The sequence below is a fragment of the Corvus hawaiiensis genome, chromosome 3 (genome assembly GCF_020740725.1).
Source record: "Corvus hawaiiensis isolate bCorHaw1 chromosome 3, bCorHaw1.pri.cur, whole genome shotgun sequence".
Taxonomy (NCBI): Eukaryota; Metazoa; Chordata; class Aves; order Passeriformes; family Corvidae; genus Corvus; species Corvus hawaiiensis.
The window spans coordinates 74,009,191-74,033,164 of NC_063215.1; the positions used below are offsets into that span (position 1 = coordinate 74,009,191).

The window sequence follows — 23,974 nt, forward strand, 5'->3', positions numbered from 1 at the left end:
GAACAAGCAAGAGACTCTTTTTCTGCTGTTGTAGGTAGTTTTGAAAATGGAAATGTTTTAGTAACTATGACTGAAACTGCCTGTGGGCCATTTTTAAGTATTACTGCAATTCTTTTGAGGTTGTTTTATTCTCGTGAACCTTGCAAACTCTTTCTTACAAATAAAATAGATGTAATGACTTATTTTTCAGTCCTGATGCTTTTTCCCCTTAAATGGTTGTGATTTCTTTCAACAAATTGTCTTTCTGGGGCTTTTTTTTAAAGAAGATAACCAGATAGATAACCAGCAGAGTATAAAGTGTTTGGGCAAATGCTTTTACGAAGAGGTTACCGTGTGGTGGAGTTTGAATATTGCCAAGGGGTGTATGCCATAAGCTGGTGGAATAGTTCATAGGGCCTTCAGATTCTTAAAATTTATTTACTTATTTAATAAATTAAGCCACCTAAGATAGAAAGAAACCAGGTCTAACACCACCTGGGGCAGGTTGAAGCAACAGAACTTGAAACTGAATGTTTGGTTGTAGAAGTAGAATTTGGATGTACCAAATCTTTACATTACCACCCCTGCTACTAGTTTAAGAAGGCTGAAAATACCTGAAAACTCTAGATTCTGATGTTTTGTAGAAGTAACTGAAAGAACTACCATTAAGAAAATGTGATGATACTAATTGGAAGCTGTACTACTTGCAAAAGTTAATCCTCTCTTCCCAACAAAAAGTAAAATGGTAGAAAATGCTTAGCTGTATTTCTTACCCAAGTAAAGTCTTTGATTTTTTTCTTACTGAGTTATGAATGAACTTATAGCAGGAGTTAATTATAATTGCTAAAGTTAATTATGTGTACAGTTGTTACAGTCAAGCAGAAAAAAACTCAAAAATGACTGGCAAAGCTCTGCTTGTCTCTATGGAGAGATGTAAAGAAGTGTTCCAGACTCTTTTTTCCCCCCCCTTTTTTCTTTTCTTTCTTCTCTCTATTCATGGAATCCTAGTAGAATCATGTGGGTTGGAAAGGACCTTACAGATCATCTGGTTCCTGTCTGTATTTCTCTTTTTCATGTAACAATACAGACGTAGAGGCTCTTTAGGTGGCCTCTGAATTGCTTGTCAACTCATCATCATGAAGGTTCTTTTTAAAACTGAATAGTAGTCAAGATCAGAAGGACAATGATGAGTTTATCTTCAAGAAGGAGGGATTGGCAGCTTCAACTCTTTAACTCCATGGAGGGACTGCCAGAGTTATCACTTGCCTTAAACCAAAGTGATGGGGTGGGCAGCAGCCTTGTCCGAGGTTGGTGTAAACAATCTCATACATCTGTTGTGGTATGAAATTATTTTAAAATAAAATTGAATTACTTTTTCGCAATGGCTTTTTTAGATGATGATGTGTGTAAACCTGTAAATAGATTTCTGAGATGTCAGAACTTGACATTTTTGTCTTGACTTTTTGATCAAAATTCTCTTAGACCATTTCAGTATTATGCAGTGTCTTGGACTTGTGCTGTAGCTGATATAGGGAGTCTGTGGAGTTGAGATATTACCTCCAAAAGGTACTTCACAGTGTCAGGGAAGGGAAAATCTATGTATGTCTTAACTAACTACATCGTGAGTCCAAGCAAAACTAAGCTACTAAATTCCGCTTTTCAATTAAGTCCCTATAATTACCTGAAGTGAATCTGTGTTTTATTATGTGGATTTAATAGATTGCATGATGAGTCCTCAGTCTCATTGTGTCACTATGGGCACTACTATAGTGTAAGAACAAACATGCACTGTAATAGAACTGGTTGTTTTCAAAAACAAAGTTTGAGTTAGCAGAATGCAGTTACTTATTGTACTGCTAGATAAAGACTCTTTATTGAGCAGGATTAAATGTTTGGTATTGAAATGGTGGTGGTAAGGGATAACTTATCAGTGCAATAAACTGATGCACACCAGGGATTGTTTCTCTATCCCTGCATCTCCCTGCAATACAGTGAACTGAAGTTAAATTGTAACCAAGTCGTACCCATTAGCTGATAGTCATAGGATGTAGCAGAAAAGAAGGCTTTTGTGCAGCTATCAAGGTGACAGGCTGCTGATCATGGTGCACAGGAACTTCCTAACTTTTCCACAGAGAAGGATGTTTACTGAGTTTAACCAGCATCCCTGCCCAATATAGGTCCTTCACAGAGCCAATTACAGAGCCTTTATATAGTATCTGAAACTAATATTGCAAGGTTTGGTTAATGTAGTTTGAAAAATTTAATGGACTTCTTGATAAATCTTTCAGAACATAATGCTCCTTGCAGGGGCATTTGAATATTGCAAACTTTTATAGTGGACTCTTAAATTTTATTATTCTGTCATGACCTGCAAGCTGTATCCTAGAGTCATGCTCTCTGAAATTGCAGAGTAGGTTTTATTAACCAAATTTTTAATAGGATAATATGGCTCTTGAACCCAAGGTATTAGTAAGAGTCTGTGCTTTATGATGAAGGATTGATTTAATTAATACCAAACTCTAGTGAAGGGCAGTAAGTGCTATAATTTCTGATGTGTAGTTAAGATATGGTCACATTTGCTTGTTAAATATCTTGAGTCTATTTTTCAAATGCTGTATTGAATATAATTGCGATAGACGTTTGATATCTTATACTTGTTTAACATAAATTTAAGTATCTTTTCAAAACCATAAAATAGAGATTTGTCTTTATGTATCCTTTAAAGTGAATTTTAATAAAATATATATAAAATTTAAATTTAAAAGCTATCATTCAATACCAGTGCCAATGTATATTATTGCACTAGTGGAATAAGTAACAAAATTATGACTAAAAGTTAGATAAAGGTCAAATTACATATTTAAGAGGAAAATGCATTTATTTTTTGTGGGTTTTTTTTTCATGCAAGATAACTTACAGTTTGATCCATGGTGGGGAGTGGAGATGGGGATTGCAGGCATGAAGTAATTCCTTCTCTTTCACCCTGATATAGGAGGTAGCTACAATTATGACTTTACCTATCTCAGAATACTGCAGTATCTGTTCTTTAGGCAGTGCTTGTGAAGCAGTGAAGCATATTTTTTCCTGTAAATGTTGAAATGATTGGTTTGGTACTTTTAAATCAGAATTTAAAAGTCTTATGTGACAAAAGAAGCTATCTGAAACCATGGAAATTCTTTTTTGACCCAGTTAAAACAAGCATTCCAGGGCTCTGTTTTGAATTCATAAGGAACACTGCAGAATTTTTAAAGTGATTTGATACAGGGTTGTTTTGTAAGCCTTTTTCTGCAGAAACTGTGCCCTCATTTTTTTTTTCTCATTTATAGGAAGAATATGTTTTGAAGCAAACAAACACAAAATTTTACAAAATTTTCAGTTCTTCCTCAGTGTGGGAAAGCTTTTTGTTTACTATTATTATATCATGCTTTTGTTAATTAGTCAGCAAGCTAAGTCAAACTAAATAGTAGTAACAGTCCCTTTTGCTTTTAAAACCCATAGCTATTTTTACAGCATTTGGAGTACTTTATGGGGAGTATCTAATGAGGGATGCGATCACAATTACATGCTGTAACTTTCTCAATTACCAAGATGAACTGTGAAATTGATGTCTTAATAACAAAAGCTGGGGAGGGGGTGGTTTGTTTCTAAGTTTTAAAGCCCATAGGAATGAAGAAGGGGGTGAAACAATAGTAAGAAATTAGCAGAAGGGAGATAGAAATTTTTAGCCTACATATTTGTTCAACTTCATCCTCAAATAATGGAAAACTGTGTATATATTGCCACAATGGAAAGTTATGCTGTGCACCAAACTAATATTAACCTTGCTATGTCATCTCTGCATTCTTTGGTCTGTTTGTTTTGTATGTAAAACTTCTTATAAGAAAAGAAAAAAAGGATCATGGTTGCATTGCTGGAGGCTGTTGTCTCCTACACCTTCTTGGTTGAAGGCAATGAATGAGGCAGGGACTTGTATGAAGGGAAGAATGATCTTGGAATATAAGCAGTTGATAATTGCCCTGGAGAAGTGTATTCTATATATGCTTCAGCAGTAGAAGGGTTTGCACAGTTCTGTGCAATTCACTTAACTTGACCTTTTCATGGTGTTCATCACTTTAAGAGCCCACCATGTGATTCTCAGAAGTATGAAAAAAGTTTTAAAAATCGATACCTGGACTGAGGCAGTTTGAAGTGGTGTTCTGAGTAACTGTGGCACTTTCAGGGTGAGGGAAAGGCTAGAGATATATCAAATTGACCCTCTGAAATGATGTGATAATTTTATAACAGTGATTTCTCTGTAGCACCATTCCATGTCTGTGAGAAGAGATTATTAGAGTGGTTTTACCTCCTTAGGGAAGCTCAAACCAGAAAATCATGATTGTGAAATTCTGTGATGCCTCCAGCGTGTCCAACTATGATTTGTCAGCAGAGGTTACACATGTCAAATTTTATTGGTGCATCTTACAGTGATATTTCCCATAAAAGAATAACCTTGAAAAACCAGGAATTCTGAGTTCTGCTTTGGAACATTCTAACTCATCCGCTCATCTTCATCAAGGTGTCTTTCATCCTATATTGACTATTAATCTCCATTCTCAATACTTTTATCCTCTATATTTTTAAGTTCTTTAGCTTTTTCATATGTTTGAGTGCCACCGGGGCAGAGATTTAATGCTACAGAATAAACTTGCCTATTTGCTACTAAAAAATTCAGCAGAAATATTTGAAATATTTGGCTGGATCAGACTGGGCATATACAGAGTATCTAGAATGTAATTGCTACAGTTGCTCATGGGTCTTCTCTTCAACAACCTTGAATAAGACAGTTTGTGTTTTTCTAACTTTTTTTTTAAATCTGTTTAGCAGAACACTGGTAATGAAAATATTCTTGGGGGGGGTTGATTCAGAAGCTTTAATGCACAGTAATTTAACATGTGAGAATTTATACAATTTACTTGCACTGCACATTTGTGTTAAGTCATTTATGCCAAGATATTTTCAGGATTAAGACTGTAAACTCTTTACACTCTATTACACTTTCTCTAAGTGATTTTAATTTAGTTGCAAATGGTAAATGTTGGGTTTTCAACAAAAGCAAAGGTTGATCAAGGCTCAGCTCAGGGAATGGAGCAGAATTGTACTTGAGACAGAGGAGTAAATTTTCACTATTTCTTACTTAACCTTAATGTGTTGCTTTAGAAGTATTTAGGGTGTTTTCTTTATAGATATTGATTTAGTACACACTGCCTATCAGGCAAATAATGGAGATGGAATGTTGAGAATATAAAATATCTCCAGTGATAATCAGTGCTGACTTAAAGGGTGTGTGAAGCTTCTATTAACCAATTTCTGAAACAGTAACCCTTAATTATTGAATATAGTCTGAGTCTACAGCAAATATCCCACAGGAACACTGATCTCTGTGGAACACTATCAGTACTTTTACCAGAGTTCAGACTGTCTGTGAATACTGTTAGTATTTAACCACACTGTAAACTTCAAGCAGAGGTGGTAAGCCAGACTGTTTCTGATCTTTCTCTTCCTTCCAATTCCCCATCTCTTCCAGGCATACAAATCCCCAGGAAAAGAGACATTAGAAATACACTTTGAAAACACAGGGAGAAATATTTAGGTTCCAGTTAATCATTTGCATTGTATTCTATGTGCTCTGTCATTTGGTGGGGTCAAGGTGGGATTCTAAAGGAGAGTTCTCAACCCCACTAAGAAATGTTTAGTTTGCTGCAAAGCAACAAACCTATTTCTGAAATTTAAACAAACCAAAGCTGGTTTAGAAAAACTTGATGCTTTATGACTTCTAAATTGTTTCTAAAAGTTTTTGTTATGTAAAATTCAAGCTGCAGATTAATTTATAGAAGTTTAGTATGTTCCCTGTTCTGAAGGGTGAGGAGAGAGTTCAAAGATCTTTGAACACATGACAGCAAATCTTTTATTTTGAAATGTTTTCTACCTGCTTGGTGTGACAATTTTGAAGTGTTTAAAGTACAGTGCTGTATGAACACCTTTGGGCACCTGGAATCAAAATGTGCACATACTTCTGACTGTGAATGCAAGATTCCTCTCTCTGTTCTCTCCTGTGAGACTGATGAGCGTTTTTATTTGCCCCACAGGGGTTGTTCAGAACTTTGTCGTATACCCATGGTGGAATACAAACTTGACAGTGAAGGCACCCCATGTGAGTATAAAACCCCTTTCAGAAGGAATACCACTTGGCATCGGGTGCCGACTCCCGCTGGGCAGCCTCTCTCTCGTGCCTCTCCAATCCTAGGAACATCTGACAGACTGCAGTGCCAGCAGCTTCTCCAGCAGGCTCAGACAGCCATTCCTCGTAGCACTTCCTTTGATAGAAAACTGCCAGATGGTGCAAGGTAATACACTCTCTGGTTAATGCCTGTCATATTCCTAATGTGGATTACTTTTGAAATCTCTGTTTTCTACAACTTCGGTGTCTTATTTTTTAAACCTCATTTTATTGAGTTTTGACAGTAATTTTAATTCTGAGGTTGTATTAAATAGCATTCACTGCAGCAGTCTGCTTGAAACAAGTGACTTTTGGTGTTTGTGATGGAAGTGGGCTGTACTCAGGATCCTACTGCTGAGGACAGCTGACCTTTCCCTTTTGTCCCAAATCAGTGAAGTGGGAAACTGCCTTGTGACTTCTGCATCTTAATAATGTCCTGTTCCCCACCTTTTGGAAGACTATTTAAACAAATATTGAGTGTAAATAAAATGAACTCATTCCTTTAAAAATTAATTATTTAATCTCGTTACCAAGCTATTGGCATAGTTTCAAAGGGTTCTGTAACTCATTACCAGCCCTTATGCTTTGCTTTGCTTTTAATTAAACAAAGCAGAGCTTGTGATTTGAATATGTAACACCTCTTAGATGATGGGATGGTATCCTTAAATGTTAGCTCTGTTCTAATTTTATCATAATTCTTCATAAGATGAAACTTCTTTTTTAAACATAAAAATTTGCAAATACATTTGACCTTTGAATTATTTAGGAACACCATATGTCTTGAGCAGAACTCTGCCCTTAATTGTTTACAATTATTTCCTCTTATGCCCTTATCTATGGGATGATGTAGTTCTAATTTCCAAGGAAATAATTACTGCATGTTGAAAAGATCTAATTGATATAAAAATCTGAAATACTAGTCTTAAATGGGCTTAAAAAAATTCTGGATGAAATCATGAAGTACCACTATCACTACATTGACTGCCTTATTTAGTAGAAAAGAATTAATGACTTTTTACATTGAAATGTACACAAGTAATAGCAGTACATATTTGAAAATATGTCTATTTCATGGTCTGGGGAAGGAACACGCCCAGTTATGACCATTTGATCATTTGCGTTCTTCTTCTCCCCTATCCCCCTCTTCACCCCCTGAAAAATTGAGAGGTGTGTTTCTGTAAGAATTTTTGTGCCATTATAGAACTTAAGCTTTTCCTAATGTCTTGTTGATTAAATTCTTGATAACATCTAGCGTAAGGAAACAATGTATCAAATGTCTAGAAATACTTCATCATCTATGAAGCTTTATTAAGCATACTGTATGCCTATACAGAAAAGAAATTAAAGGTTTCTGATATGCTACTCATTTCCAAGAAGACTTCACAAGCATAAGTTGTACTTCTCGTAACACTCTGCAAAGCATGTGAAAAAATGCTTAGACTGAGTCTGCTCTTATCGTGAAGAAATTCCTGTAGCACTTAAACAAAACATGTGCAGTGCAGAAGTGCTATTATGGGGAAGACATGATAAAGAGTATAAATAATGAAAAGATAGGAAAATTATGGATTCTGGCATATAGGTCCTGAAACATGTAAAGAAAGGTACCTAATTGGCAAGGCCTTTCCACATGGGAGGAGGCATAGTTGATGATTTGGCAGAGAGATGAGCCTAAAATACAAGTGTGCAGTCAGTTGGATGAGTGCTTCTAAGTAGTCTTGCAAGGATGAAAGTGTATACTCAGGCTAGGAAAATGATGAAGAGATTTTAGAGGGTCAGAGACCCAGTATCAGTTTAAGAGTACAAGAGGGGAGAAGTAGGTTGATAAAAAAGGGAAGGTTTAACAGCTGATCTGAAAATGAGATAAGGGGGAAGTCAGCAATAAAATTGATTGAGAGATAAAAAAAGGAAGAAGCAAAAGAAATGTGGGCTAGATATAGTAGAAGACTTAAGCAGCAAAAATCCAAGTACCGTGACATATAATTTTTAGGTGCCCAATCCCTGGAGTGAACTTAAAAACTGAGAGCTGAACGCTTATGCTACAGTTTAATTCTACAGTTAATTCTACAGTTCCTGAGAATTAAACTCTTTGAGAAGTCGATCCAAGTATTTTTGTGTTTTTCAAGGAATTTCCTCTAATTACTCACTAAGAAATACAAAGATATCCTTGAGCTCTACTCCTGTTTTCACAAAGTGGCTAATTCTGTGACAGCTTTTCATAACATGTGCCTAAGTGAAGCTTCAGTCAGACTCACTCTTCTGATTTTTGCACCAAGAAGTCTCTGCATACTTTAGTCCCTGAATCACACTTGTAGGCAATGCATCCTATCACCTGGAGTCTGGAATCCATTGCTGAGAGCAGATGGCTGGAATTTTTGTGTGAAGGAACTGCGTGAGGCAGTCATTGATGGCATTTCTGTGGTTCTCCTTTTGTAGCCACTCTTTGTTTACTAGGCTAAAGTCTTCACACTTGTCCAGCAAATGGGAGGTAGACATATTTCAGCCTTGGAACAGGACAAAGCAATGTCCTGGTTTTGAGGACAATGTCCTAAACATCAGTCTGGAGGCTGGGAACACATGGGATCATAACTTACTCGTTCCTTAATGCCGGGTCACTTAATCTGTGCACAAAATGCATAATTCTTGGTGGTAAGAACAAGTACATGGAACTGAATCAGGCTATGGCCTACTGACTACTTCACTTAATTGAGAGAGGTTCAGTCCTGTCAATACTTCTCAGAGTCAGACATGCTGAGAAATTAGGTACTACACTATTTATTTTACATTGGCTATTAGACAAAATATAATACCTAATGTCTTGAAAATGCAAAATATAATAGCTAATGTCTTTAAAATTTTCAAGCTGAACAGTAAAGTTGCTTATTGAAGGTCATGTCCTTGGGAAAGTGTTGTGCAAAAGAAAAAACAACCTCTTCATTTCCTCCCTGAGTACATACATTCATTTCCACATGTAAAAAAATGGGGGGAGAGAAAAGAAAAAAGGATAAATACAGGGAATTGAGTTCAAGATAGTGTCTTTAAACAAAATTATGTTGTAGTTATGGAATGATGTGCACAGAAGTGAAGGAAAGGGTAGTCATAAAAATAAAATTCAAGCATTAAATTTCAACTGTCTGGAAATCTAACAAAACTGCTTAGAGACATTGTTAAGACATGAGGTTCAAAAGTTTAAATAATAAGTACAAAATAATACTCTTCCTGAAAATGCTTTTTTGTTGCTTTTCTATGTCAAAGGATTAATGAAATAAAATTTTAAAAAGTATTAGAATTGCCTCTTCCAAATTTACTATCTTTAAAATTGGAATTAGTGCCGTGGAACTAACAATCATTTCTGATGCACTATGAGAGCTTCCCACACATGTATTTAGAGACCTAATCCAGCTGCTCTGACTCCTGAGTAATCCCACTTGTTCAGAACTAAAGGCAGATCTAAGGAAAATAGGATTTGGCACTTAGTCTTTCTCTTTTTGTGCCTTTTTTATATATTCAGTTGGAAATATTTTATTAGTGGATAAATACTATACATTTAAAATTCTTGTTAAAGTTCTATGGGACTGAGATAAACCTCTTAAATTCCCCAAATGAATGTAACCAGGTGTTTGTACTGCATCTGTATTATCTGTGAAAATGGATGTATTTGATAAAAGAAGCACAGCCCAGTTCAAATCTGTAACCCCGCAAATACCTCAGTGCACTGTTAATGACTCTAATCAACATTACAGAAGTTCTCCAAGCAACCAGTCCTCATCCAGTGACCCAGGACCCAGCGGGAGCAGCCACTGGAGACAGCAAGTGGGATATGACGGGTATTGGTGGTTTTTAAAAGCTTTTGTTTAAATCTTGCCTTAGCTCCCATGCATCTTCTTTCTTAAGCAAAATTTATATGGATGTTCTAGATTTTGTTTTCAAACACTGTTAGTATCTTTTAAGATGTACAGGTTTACTGATGTTTGATGTAACATGCGTGCAACTACAATTTTAAAGTCATTCTAATTTAACTCTTTAGGATCATATTTTTAAATTCAGTTAGATAAGAAATGGTTCTTAGGTTTATTTTCCCAGTAATAGGCCAGAAATCAGCTAGTAACTCAGAACTAGAATAAATAATAATAGTTCCTCTTCCTGCTTCAGGAGGAAGGTGTTTAGCTAAAAAATCTTTATGGTCTTCGAAGGTTTTATTTCCTGCTATGTTTGTTTCAGTGACACCCATTCCCTAGCATATGTCCTCAAAAAAGTAGGAATTTCAGAGGCCTCTTCTCCCTAAAAGGCTGTACATAGATGGTCCTTTCACATCCCTGTTAATCCCTTGGTACTGAAATTTCAGAAGTTAGCTATCTGTATATAAAAGGCCACCCTAATATAACTCATGTTATAAGAATATTATGTGAGACATCTGTTCTAAACTACTTTAGATTTATGACTTTGTTGTATATATACAGCTGCCGAAAACATTACAAAATGTTGAGCTATGGCAGTATCTACAATAGAGTAATATAAAAGCATTCCAGACTTGCCAAGTGGCTTTCAGAAGCTACTTTTCAGGAAAAAAAAGTGAATATTGAAAGCATCAGCTTGACTCCTTGAAATTTATTAATGCTTTGGCATGATTGATTGTGGATAAGGTATTCTGTGTAGCAGATATATATGTAGTATCTTGTAGACTCTTCAAGGAATTTCACATAACTCAGTGAAATCTCTGGCAGCTAAACAGATGCTAATAATTCAAATAAAAAAGTAGCTTTTTTTTTTTTTTTTGACAGTCAACTCATCAAAATGCATCTTGTGTCATTTTTTCCAGCACAGTTATTTCTGACAGCATTCTAGGTTTTAGTTTGTTGCTTTGTGAAATGTTTAAACTTTTGCAGTATAATGCAAAGCAGTGCATCTGGTACTAGCTTACATATTCTCAGTGTGAAACCTTGCAAAACTACAATTACTCTCTGTGGGGCTTAGATCACAAAGAGGTTAAGCATATATTATCATGGTTCTTCACTATAAAAGCTTTGGAGTATATAGCCCCAAGAATGCATTTCTTCTTAAAGTTCATTGTCTTCTTGGCACGTTTGTACTTCAGGTGCAATGGTGTGCTTTTGAAAAAATTGCATGTAAATATTTCTGTGCAGAGTTTCAAAATGTTTGGGAATGATGATTAATTGAAAAAGTCACAAAATACTTTTAAGAGTAAAAAGTGGTGTCGTTCATCATGTAACTGATCTTGCAGGATGCAAACCTTAACAGCTTAATTTTCTGCTTACATTAACAGGTGCCAGTCCCCATTACTCCATGAACATCACCCAGGTTCAGGCTCACTGGAGTGTGAAGGAGGCAGAGAACGAGAGGAAACTTTGGAAGGAACGAGACATTCTGGTAATAAAACCCACTGTATCTTTAAAGTACATGTTCTTTGCAATGCGGTGCCTGTTGAAATGCAGCCACCTCCCCATGTGGAGGTTTGACTCACCAAGAGCATGTAATGTGACAGTGAAAGCAGGGACTGTTATGATGTTCTGTGAAGATGCATGTGTCTGATTCCAAAGTGTGCAGGTCTGAAACCTGATGCTGAGTCCTGTGCCTTTCTCCATTATTTTTGACAGAAGCCAAGTGGCATGCACCATCAACCAAAGTCCTGAGCTCCTACAAAGACCGAGCTTTACAGAAAGAAGGCAGTGGCAAGGAGTCGCCAAACAAGCTTTCACACGTAAGTCTTTTACTTGGATCTCATTCAGAATGCTAATAACAAACAAACCCCACAGCAGCAACAAAAAACTACTCTGGACTTACAGAAATAAATCTTAAAAATACACTTTAGTAATTTATGAAGACCACGTGATTTATGAATTTATGATGTGTGTTTTGGGAGGCAAAGATAATGCTCACCTAGATGTGGGTTGAATCAAATATGCTTAATCTGTATTTACAAACTCAGAATTCCAAGAGGGCTTGGGTCTGGGGCATTGAGGAGATAAAACTAGTATAGTCTCCACTCAGCTGTGAATTTACAGCTTCATTTATACTGGCTTGTTTAATCTGTGGAGTATTTAATTACCCTTTAAAAGAAAATAAAATTATATTTACCATACTGCTTTTCATCTTGTGTGAAATATCCATGGAGTGTAATTATCAATAAGCACTATAAAAATGTAGCTTGTATGTTGGGAATGCTGAACAGATTTTCTAGTCTACCTAGTTTAGTAGCTTGTTTTCAGTAATGGCAAAATCCTCAACAGCCTAGTGATGGAAAGTATGATAACGCTTGTTATGTAGAAAGTCCTGCTATATGTAGGAGGAGTCTGTACACTAGTTTGTAAATTTATATTTTATATGTGAGCAAGAGCATCTCCTAGCATCTGCTAGGAGAGGGATCTCATAAAAAGGTTACTCACCCTTCCCATTTATATCCTACCTAATAGAGGTCTGTTTGCCCAAGTAGAAGTACATCTGCCTTTATTCTGGCTACTCTGTCACAGAGATAAGTTAATCCAACCCTCTATAAAATTTATTTTAAAAGGTAAATAACAAATTCCCCCAACTTTATTGGCACAAATGTCTGACATAATTATTCCACTTCAATAGCCATGCTTAGTTTAGGGCCTTATGACTTAAGTGGCTTTCATCTGGTACACATACATCACAATTGGCTTCAATTTAACTAGCCACACATCCAATTGGATTTGATCCAATGAGCTGCATATTTCAGCCACACTGAGAAAAAAGCCAACAATAATTCGGTCTTTGGCTTTTTTCAGATTTGCAGAAGAGCTTGTTTAAACAAATAATTACCAAAGCTTCTAGCTTTAACAAATGCTTATTTTAACTGTTCAGAAATGCAATTTTATGGATGTTAAGCAGGCCCTATAATCAGAAAATTCAATTCTGATCTTAAGATTTGTGATAGAAGATGGAACTAGAGCCTTTTTATTTGCAGAGAAATCAACCTTTAATGTGTCTAGCCAGCTGTGCAATTCATTTCACAGAAACTGGTGGTATAATTGGCTCTTTTCATACTTTGCAGTTATATGATAGCATACTGTAAAAAAATAATAAAATGGTCTTTGAATGGTACAAATGCAGTAATTTATATGAAAATAGATCTCTTACTATTTAATTTGAGGGGAGTCTTTTTTGGTTTGTTTTCTTGTTGTTAAGATTGGGGACAAAAGCTGTTCAAGCCACTCAAGCAGTAACACCCTATCCAGTAATACATCCAGTAACAGTGATGAAAAACACTTTGGTTCTGGAGATCTGATGGATCCTGAGCTGCTCGGATTAACGTATATAAAGGGGGCTTCCACTGACAGCGGGATCGATACCGCTCCCTGCATGCCGGCTCCGCTCCTGGCCCCTCTGCACCTTGCTGGCAGCAGGTCTGGAGTGCACTGTCGCACGGAGCAGTGGGCCGAGCCTTCGGATCCTGCCGGGCCGGACGATGATCCAGCTAAAATCTATGCTGTTCATAGCTATGCCTCTGCTATTTCGACCAGTCATACAGCTGAAGGCAGTATGGGAGACCTAAGTGAAATCTCCTCTCATTCCAGGTATGCGTTTTCTTACAAATCAGGGGCTATGGATTATAGATTGACATACGGATAACTCTTTGGTGTTGTTTTTATTCTGTTTGTCTTTCTTTGAAACGGAACTTAAAAGATTTTGATATTTTTGTTGTATTCAAATGCCTATATGAGCAGTTTTCAAGTAATTTTTGATGAGTCTGCCTGAAAAGCATAGCCAGACCTCCTTCCACATCTGATGGAGGCTTTATATGTGACCCTTGCAAATTGCTTAGGTTTTTAAAATTGGGAAGCATCCCTGAGTAAAAGAGAAGTTTGCACCTAGAACTTATTTCACATACTTTTGTTTTTTTTAGTACACTGCAACAAATTACCTTGGAGTTAATGCTGAGGGAAATCAGAAAAATTGGACAATGGACAATCTTCACATATAGAGAAACTGCATTGCATATCATCCCCCCTAATTTACATTATTCTGATGTACGCTTTACAGTTTTTCTTGTTGAGCTGCATTTCTGATTGATTTTCAACTTTTCTCTTTGTTACCAATGAAATGTGTGCATGGTACATCTGTTGTAAAGCAAGCCTTGAAAGTACACTTTTACAGCTCGTTGCCTTTATCTTCCAGTTCCCATTTTATGGTGACTTTGAAGTTGAAGCTTTGGTCTATGTGTTAAGGTTTTTACTCTGTAAAGGATAGAAGGAAATTGTTTGTTCTTCTTTCCCTCTGATTTTCCTGTTTTCAATGTCAGTCAGTACAGGAAAATAACCAAATAATACCTTGTATCCTGATTTCCTTATATGCTTAACATGAGTGAATTTGTCTTGTATGGTTATTCTGAAGAAATTTATTCTTCAAGGAAGTGTTTGTTTTAGTTTATTTGAAATGGGGTTTAGTGTCTTCACTAAAAGGTTTTCTTAGTGCCTACTAGTGCTATTATTTATAATAAAAGGGGCTGTTAAAATTATCCAGAGGACTGTTTTGTTGAACTGAAATTTACATCTGTTAAATTTGCTGGTAATTTAATATTAGTGTGTCTGATTGAAAGGCACAGCCTAATCTTGCATCAACTGGCAAAATCATTGTGAAGTGGAAAAGCACATAGGTTTTATGATTAGGGAGATATTTGAGTAATTCCCCACATAGTTTTTATGTAAATGTGTGAGTACATATTTACTTAAAATTGCACAAACAAATTGAATATCTTGAACTTGGGCTTTTAGTTTTGATTCACATCAGTTTACATTGGCATTTCAGCAATCTGAATTCCCTGCATTATTTGTTCTAGAAACTCATCACAATTCTGTTCTCAAAGAGCTTTAATGTATACGCAGTTGGTGTGTAGAAAATTACTGTGCCAATTTTGCTTCATTGATTTTAACCTTGAGAAAAACTTAACTGTGAGAATTATTGCTGCATACCAGGCAAAGCATTCCTGATTTGTTGTTGCATAGCATATTAAATTTTTCCTTTTGTGTGTTTCGTTCACTTTTCCAGTGGGTCACATCATTCAGGAAGCCCATCAACACACTGCTCCAAAAAGAGTGGCTCCCTAGATACCTCCAAAGTTTATATAGTGTCTCAGAATAGTAGTCAACAGATGTCTGGGTCGATTTCAAAACCATACCACAGACAAGGAGCAGTGAGTAAATATGTCATTGGATGGAAAAAATCAGAAGGAAGTCCTACACCCGAAGAATCGGAAGTTTCAGAATGTCATGAGTAAGCACTTTCTTTTACTTCATTTGGGGAAGAATTGTAGTGAAAAGAAATTTTAAAACAGGATAGGAAAAGATTACAAATTCTGTCTTGCCTTTAAATGTTTGGGGTTCATTTTCTGTACTTTTATGTATCTAATGAAGCTTAACACTTCTTAATAGTCCATGAGAAATGTGTTGTTCTTAGGTGGAAAAATAAGGCTTGAACTCAGAGGAAAACATGCAGTACCTCAAATATAGAGAGATAATGCTTTCACAGTGGTGCATCCGTAATAAGTAATGTTTGAATCTCCTGTTTAAAACTAACCTTGAAATTCCTGCTGGCTTCAAAATTATCTTCATGGATAATGTTCTTGCTTTCTTTTTGTGCACAAGCTATTTGGTTCTCGATAAACCATAGTCAGCCCCTGTCTATCTCAAGAAATTGACAAGATGACATGCAGTACCTGATTTTCAAATGTTTAATTGGGATTACTCTTTGTTTTATGGGAATGGGTTATTTTTATCTAAAACCTAATCTTGCATATGTGCGTGTGTTTATGGCAAGAGTCATATTTAAAAATATATTCTGGAATATATATGCTATGAAATATGAATCTGAAGTTAAGCTCTTAAATTCCTAATTTTCAAAAGTAGAAGATGTTACTACCCTCCTGTCCTGGTTATTTATGTTTCTTTGTGTTAACGTAGAGGTGATTTCATTTCTCCCCGCAATGTTTTAATTGCATAATTTGTTCGTTCATAGTAGTATTTAAATTATAATGTGGTAACTTCAGGGTTTCCCACAAATTTTGGATTTTGAAATCAATGAACTATTGAAACTCTGTCTCCTTATTTTGAATGGCAGCCTTAAAATAAAATTGCTTAATGAATCGGAGTATTTAGACTGAAACAATGGCAATTTAGAAAATTATCTTCAAGAGATAGTTCTCTTCAAGAACTATTAATTGACTGCGACAACACTCCATATACCAAAAAATATTTTCAGATTTTTCCATGGCACACAGCATTGCCTTGCCTCTTTCTTTCTAGGAAAGCTCTCAGTATGACAGAGAGGAAATATCTCTCTGAGGATAATTATGTTGAAATAAAATAGCATCTCTAATTACAAGTGATGATGAATATCAGGTCAATTGCTGAATGTTGTGCCACTATAGGTTATAATTCACTGAGAATTGCACTTTACCATAGCAAAGCTTATTTCCTCTGTGCTGAAGACAGTCACTGATGAGGCTGCACTTGGCAGTAAGCAATGGCTTCCAGTGTGTGTTCTGTGTGACTCGCAATCTTCAGTTCTTTCGATTACATTCTCAGAGTAAACCTGTTAAAATCCTGTGTTTCCTTTCTCACTGGAAGGAGCTGGAGGTTAATAATTCAGTTTGACAGTCTGTTGTTGACTGTAACTAGATTTTTATGTGCTGATAATTAAAGAAGGCACCTGTTTAATTTATCTAAATAGCTTTATGAAATTGCTGATAATAAAATATACTTAGCACACTGGGAAATTGATTGTCAATACACTTCAAACATTGCTGTGATGACCACAGTAATTTTGCTAGATTGTGAAGCTGGATGCAATATTGTACTGTAAAATATTGATTTTTTTTATTTGCTATGGAAGTAAAAGTTAAAGTATTTTGTGATGAACCTTTGGAAATGTTGAAATAAATATAACTTTTGTACTGATAGAGAAGTGTGCTGTGTAAAAAAGAGAGAGGCAAGCTAGGAGAAACAATGGTTATCCTTTTTTAAATTGTTCTTTAGAATTCCTAAACTCTGCTTCTCAGTGGTTTAAGAATGTCATTTTGTACCCACAAACAGTTTCATAAAGGTAAAGTGATCAAAAAAATTTTATAAACAGAGTATGCTGTGTCAGGAGATAATTCCAGCAATTTTCACTTTGACAGAAAATGATTGCAGTCTTTCAAATCTAATTTCTTGCTAAAACCACCAATTTTCTCAACAGAGTGTATGATGATATTGATGCTGTGTCCGCATCGAGTCCGCTCCAAACTTCTGTGAGGAATGCCATTGTTGAAAGCCAGCAAGTCTTGTCTAAAGAAGATTTTCTGAAGTTGATGCTGCCAGACAGCCTCTCTATGGAGGAAGGGAGAAGAAAGGTTGGCTACTTTCTTTGGCTCTATGTGTTTCAGTCACAGTTACCGTAGAAATGGGTTTCTGGTATGTCCATAATTGCTACACAGAACGCAATATTGTTTTGTACAAGCTAATTTTATTCTATGGGGATGACTCTAAGTCCCAAAATATAACTTCCTTCAAGGATGGGAAAGGTTTGTTAGATGATTATGTATAAAATCAAGTGTTTGTTTAAGTATGTCTTTGCTTAGCTTGACCAGATGTGGGTGCAGATTGAGCAACTTCATTATAATTTGAAAGGTTAAAAGTGACATTTTAAAGGAAGGATGCCTAAATTCGTACATCTTGTATGATATTAAAGCACATGAATAGAAGTAGCCAACTTTCCTCCGCCCTGTAATAGTCGGTACCAACAATTCTGCTAGAAATCCAAGTACAGTTTCATGTAAGTGTCAGTGTCAGCTGCTCAGAAGGCATAATTGTCAGTGCTACCGGAGAGCCAGGATCTAATCTTTATAGTATGATGATAGTTGGTAATGTTTAATAGTTCACAATAAGTGGACAGTGAACTTAAAATTTGCTACTCCCCTTAAGTATAATGGTTCTGAATTCCGTGCTTAATGTGAAATAAAGAACAAAGCAATTAAATTACTTGAGATAATTGTCACACTTCCATATTAACTCAATGCTCTCTTAACCCACTGTGTTTATACAATATGCTAAATAGCATAATCGTCATGTCTGAACAAAAGTAACACATGGGAACCCTCTAAGTGCAGAGCTGAATTTAAAATTCAGATCACATATATTTTTTAACATGTGGTATGTTAAGTGTGCATTATATGTGCTTGAATTTTTGTGGGTCATGTCCTAGAAGTTTTTAAGATTTATGATTGATACAATAATTGGAGGGGTTTTGTGCAGGTTTCAAGAACTGCCAGTGTTTCTGGCTACCTAAATAAGAATCAACAAAGAGAGAGGAGGTGTGGCTAAGATAAATGACTACTATCCCCTTCCCCTCCAAGGCACCTAAACAAAAGTTAAGTAAGTGAGATCATGGGCCCTGACTCATAAGAAACCCTAGCCACAGGAGCTGGCAGTATACAATCTTTGGTTGTGCCTTCACAGAGGGTAGTAATCTTGATATTGGCAAGCCAGTTACCTTTGACAGCGAAGTCAGAAACGAATTTCCTGAATACATGAGATTCTATTCACTGTTTTCAAAAGCTATTCCTCTTAAATATTTGTTCTGGATAGGGAACATGCAACACATAATTAATTACAAAGAAAACTAGGCATTTAATTGTTGTATGCAGGACAAACCAGTAAAATAATTAAGGCATTAACTGTCCTTTGTAGATATAAAGAAAACTGGGTTTGCAGTCCTGAAAAATGATTTACAAAGTGCAATGGTCAAACTTTACAATACAGTAATATCTTGTTTTACTGTAGATATTTGGCTTGTGGTCTACATAACCTTTTGAAATGCATAAGCCGTTTTCACTGAACTCTGTTATCTTCTCTTCTAAGCCTATTTTGCGATATCCGGAGAGACATCGTGTCTCAAGTCACTTTTATAATCCAATGAATTATGTGGCAGCATATATCAGTTCAGAATGTTTAGCATTAAAGCATGGTCGTTTCAGATTAAAATCAAACAGTTCTATGTATAGTCTTGCATTCATGTTGCCGGAGTTGGTAACCTTATATACATTTCTGTAAAACATTGCTGTCATAAGGCTATGAAGTTTTCATTCACATTTCAGAATTAATAAAACTGCATAGTATCTGATTAATTCACAGTGATATGTTCCAAAATATTGAGAGGAAGTCTGAATATCCAATTCAGTAACTCTTTTGAGGCCCCAGTAGATCTGATATGGTAGAAAAATCTCTGATCCTTCTGTATTAGTTCAAGAATTCCAGAGTGCTTGTCCAGAAAAACATTCCCAAGAACCGATGATGGGATATGATTGTATGAATCACTTCAACCAGCAATATGGGTTCTTATTTTTATCTTTAGTTTTCATTTTATGGAAACCTTTCCCCACGGAGGACACTTTATCGCACGCTCTCTGATGAAAGTATATGTAGCAATCGAAGAGGATCTTCCTATGCCAGCTCTCGAAGTTCAATGATAGACCAGGCCTTGCCAAATGATATCTTGTTCAGCACTACTCCACCATATCACAGCACATTGCCTCCCAGAATGAGCCTGACTCCTGGAATGGGAAATCTGAGAAGTAAGTGATTGTCACTGTCATTGCTGAGTTTGGAATATTTGTAGTAAACTCAAACGAATCACCAAGTATTAAGTGAGATTTCACTTTCAAGGTGAAATTAAGAAATGTCAAACAATATTCTAGTTGTCCTAGTAAAAGAATATTTGGCCAACAGTACATGCTCACGCTTGCCATTAGTTTTCAATTCATATTTATCACGTTTGGAGACAGCATTCACGTTACTTCCCAAAGAATTTTCATGAGACCAGATAGGAAAAAACTTTGTCTGAAGATATTTCTAGTTATCATTTTATTTTTCAGTGGTGACCTAATTAAGCCAAGCTGACCTGGTTTGTTTTTTTTTTTTAATTTTATGTGCACTCAAATTATTGAAATATTTGCAAATATATTTGAAATAACAGCTAAGTGGAACAGCTTTCATTTAGATGATCCTTTTAGTAGCATCGTAAAAGGAAATGGGCAATAAATGTTGACTTTGACTTCAATTTCCAAATTGAATTTGCTGATACTTTTTTTTAACCTATTAGTAAAAGTTTTACAAATGACACCTCATTTTTAACGGCAGCAAAAGAGTAGTCTGAGGTGCTAAGTTAAAACTATTTTATGAATGTGGTTTTTTTACTTGTGAGGTTTTCATAAGTGAGACCTTTACTGTATGCTTAGCTTGCAATAATTCCAGGACGAGCTATGAAGTTTGTAGTAATTTTTTTTTTTTTTTAATGGAATGAAAAGCCCAAATCTACACAGACAGATATGCAAATTTAGATTACATATCTATATTTGTTTATTTAATAAGAGTGAATTGTTTTTTCAAAAATGCTGAATATATATGCTTCTCAGTTAGTTTAGGCTGACATATAGTGGACACCTGGAGTTGACACGCAATCTGGAAAAAACCCCTCTTTTCTTTAGCTACTGTAATATTGCATCACAGCTGACTGCAATTTAAAAAAAAAAAAGTGGACTCTGAAGTCCACAGTTAAGAAGCTGTGGGTGAATTTCTTGAAAGCTTTAAGGACATTTTAGGCCCATGTCTGAGGTGAACGCAACCAGATGATTTAAAAGAAGTAGCAATAAAAAGGGCTTCGTCATTCATCATGTCCTTCAGGAACTAGCAGTCATTTCCTAACTTTGAGAAATAAGCTTCATGTACAAAACACTTTTCTAGTTAGAGTGGCCTCAGGTATGAGACTGAGTTTTGGTCACTAACCACTGGTTAATTTTAAACTGGTATCTCAAATGAGTGCTAAACTCCTGCCTCACATGGGAATGCATGCTTGGTGTACCTTTTGGCATTCTAAAGATATTCTTCTATCAGAGTGAAACTCTTTACTATAAATTTAATCTGAGATGATCCTATTCTTTTGCACATAGAAAATGGAGATCCATTTTGTTTCACTGGAGATGAATTAAGTAGATTTTTGTAGTCTATGAAGGAGCTAGGCATCCTGATTGTGTTTTCTTTTTTTGTTTTCCATTATGTTAGGCCTTGTTTTTTAGAGCCATTTCTTGTGAATGTAAACATGCAATGGGATCAAATCTACAGCTTGCTTTTCTCCAGGAGATTGGCACAAGGCAATTAACTGTGTACATCCAAGCTTTATACTGCTCCTCCAGCAGTGATATTTTAGCGCATTTTGTATTAGTTCTGTCTTAGACACCTAATATTTCATTCTTGCTGCTTCTTAGATACAGAAAGTTATATATATACATAGCTGGAAAAAAACCCCATGAAATCGGTATCCTGTCAGTCAAAAACTGATCCAAGGCAATTCATGCTGTTTTCATATGCAACCTCTATTTTCTGCTTCAGGCTCTGTATTTTAAAAGTGCTTGTCAATGCCAGCTATATCGAATCTTTTGTGGTGTTTGTTTCAAGGAAGATTTAATTGGTTATCTGTAATTACACTCTGAAAAAAAACACATAATGGCTTGCCCACCTATGTTTCAAAAATAAGGTTAGTCAGTATCTCCATATAAGAAGCTAACTTTGGGTCTTTTTAGGAAGGTTTTTTGTAGTCAGTGCCTAGTAGGTATTTACATTCTACAGCAGTGACGTGGTATAATTTTAACATGAGGTTGTAGTTTCAGATATCAGGATTCATATCCTGTCATAGGAATGTCTTTTGTATGTGATCTCAAAGCATTTTAATTTTACTGATATTTAATGTTCATAGAAACCAGTGGAAATAGCATGGCTTTGGCTGAAATTAATTTTAGAAAGGTATATTCTTGCACGTTATATCCAGCATGAAATACTGTGGCAGCACCAAATCTCATGAGACCCCTCTAACATGGAAAAGAGTGTGATTAATAGGTAAGCAAGGCAACACCAAAACCAAAGAGTAATAGGTGACCCTGAAGGGTTTCAGTTTACTGGGAAATTAGAATCATGAGACAGAATGACCATGCAAATATAGACATAGGAAGTTTATCTATGTGTGATGTTGACTGTAAGAAGATGATGGGAAAAGTGAAGCTACAGGACTTTTTAATTATTGTTTTATCACTGGGGGAAGTGATGTGAAAAAAGACTTGCTTTCAGTAAAGCCTGAAATGCAGTCTGACGGTCAAGGGCTGTTGATTGCAAAGAGTACACAAATGTAGAAATACTCACTTAATTTTATCTTATTTTTAACTTAAACCAAGAAGGAGAATTCATGTAGCTAAGAACTCTTGAATTTTACCTTGGGGACATTAAGGATTCCCGGACTGTGACAGTGCTGCTTATGCTGAGTGATTCTAACATGCAGGTGCAGGTGCAAATCTATGCCCTTCTTGCAAATTCATGGCAGGTGAATGAGCAGGGAAGGAATGAAAACTATGAGAACCACTGATACTGAGCTAGTGTAGTAACATAAGTCAGGATCCCAGGGAGACACATGGAGACAATCTGATTGACATTGCGGGCACCATGATCCGCTCTATTATGAAGCACAAAAAGAGAGGGGAAAAAAAATGCCCTAAGTGAAAAACTGGCAGGATGTTCCTGTGCTATGAGGGAAGGATTAAGGTGCAGGATAGTTCCAGTGAAGAGGGTCATAAGGAAGGGAATATTTTACAATGATACACTGACAAATTCTGAAAGTTCTCAGACTGTACATGTCATAGGGAAAAGGCTGCCAGAAGTGCAGGAACTGTCTCTGCAACTCTGTTCATAGACGGAAGTCTTGTCTTCTAACTGCCTTACTACCCATGTTAGCTTCAATCCACAACTAAACTTGTTGATAAGGAGCACTATTAAAATGAAAGAGCATCACTGTGTGTTGGTGGTGTGCAATGGTAGCAATTTGGAAATCAGTTTTTCAGTAAGCAGATAAAGGCCGTTGATTAATTCACGCAGCCGAAGGAGAACATGTTTGCTGTTACCTGTTCTCACAGTGAATAGTTCACCTTATTAGAACATGCAACTATCTTCAATAACAGAAGGGAAGGAAACAGTGCTTATCAGGAGCACATGTCCACAAGAGCCTATGAGCAGGCTGGCATCTTTGAAGGGGGACTTTGGGCAACCCTAGGCAATACTAAAGAAGGGAAGGGTTCAGCAGGCAGAAGCTGTTGCTTAAGAGGACTATAGAGATGTAATTACTGATTACAGGAAAGAAAAACAGACATCCCACAGAGAGTGGGATTCACATTTGCATGAGATTTGATATATTTCTTCACCTGCAGCTGCTTTGGAGAGAATCTACTTGTTAAATGACATGTCTAGTTTGAGCACGGTAAGCAAGCAGTACTTAGCAGATAGTTTTTTCATGATCTCCAATCTCTGCATAACAGTAGCAGTTCCAGCTGAAGTAGGATAATTGTCTTGGAAGTAAAAGAGGTTAAGTTGGGTGAATCTTCCTTCTTTCTGCATAACTATTTGCTCTTTGAATACAGATGTATGTAGGACCAATAACCATCAATTTCAGGAGCTGTGTTGGAAACTGAACTGACCACGTAATTTTGGTGAAAATAGGGACTCTTGAAAATGCTTTATACTTTTATGCATCAATAATAAAAAAAAATAAAATTCCTAAATGTAGGAAGTGACACAACTGAAAGAAGCAGAAACTACAAGATCAATTATTTTGTGCCAAAAGGAGTACAGCAAATAAAATAATCTTTAAAACTGAAGATAACACTGAAAATGTTTCCTCAGAGGAAACTGT

The 23,974-nt window shown here is 36.1% G+C and overlaps 1 protein-coding gene across 6 annotated transcripts in view; it reads left to right on the top strand.

Moving 5' to 3' along the window:
• Positions 1–23,974, top strand: part of SIPA1L2 (signal induced proliferation associated 1 like 2) — a 126,597-nt gene that overhangs the window by 89,463 nt on the left and 13,160 nt on the right. For all 6 annotated transcript variants that reach the window (XM_048296858.1, XM_048296854.1, XM_048296855.1 and 3 more), the window contains 8 exons: positions 6,105–6,362; positions 9,976–10,059; positions 11,517–11,620; positions 11,848–11,951; positions 13,400–13,788; positions 15,260–15,484; positions 17,447–17,600; positions 19,601–19,820. In XM_048296858.1, coding sequence (XP_048152815.1) covers positions 6,105–6,362; positions 9,976–10,059; positions 11,517–11,620; positions 11,848–11,951; positions 13,400–13,788; positions 15,260–15,484; positions 17,447–17,600; positions 19,601–19,820 — 1,538 coding nt within the window. The remainder of the gene's footprint in view (positions 1–6,104; positions 6,363–9,975; positions 10,060–11,516; positions 11,621–11,847; positions 11,952–13,399; positions 13,789–15,259; positions 15,485–17,446; positions 17,601–19,600; positions 19,821–23,974) is intronic.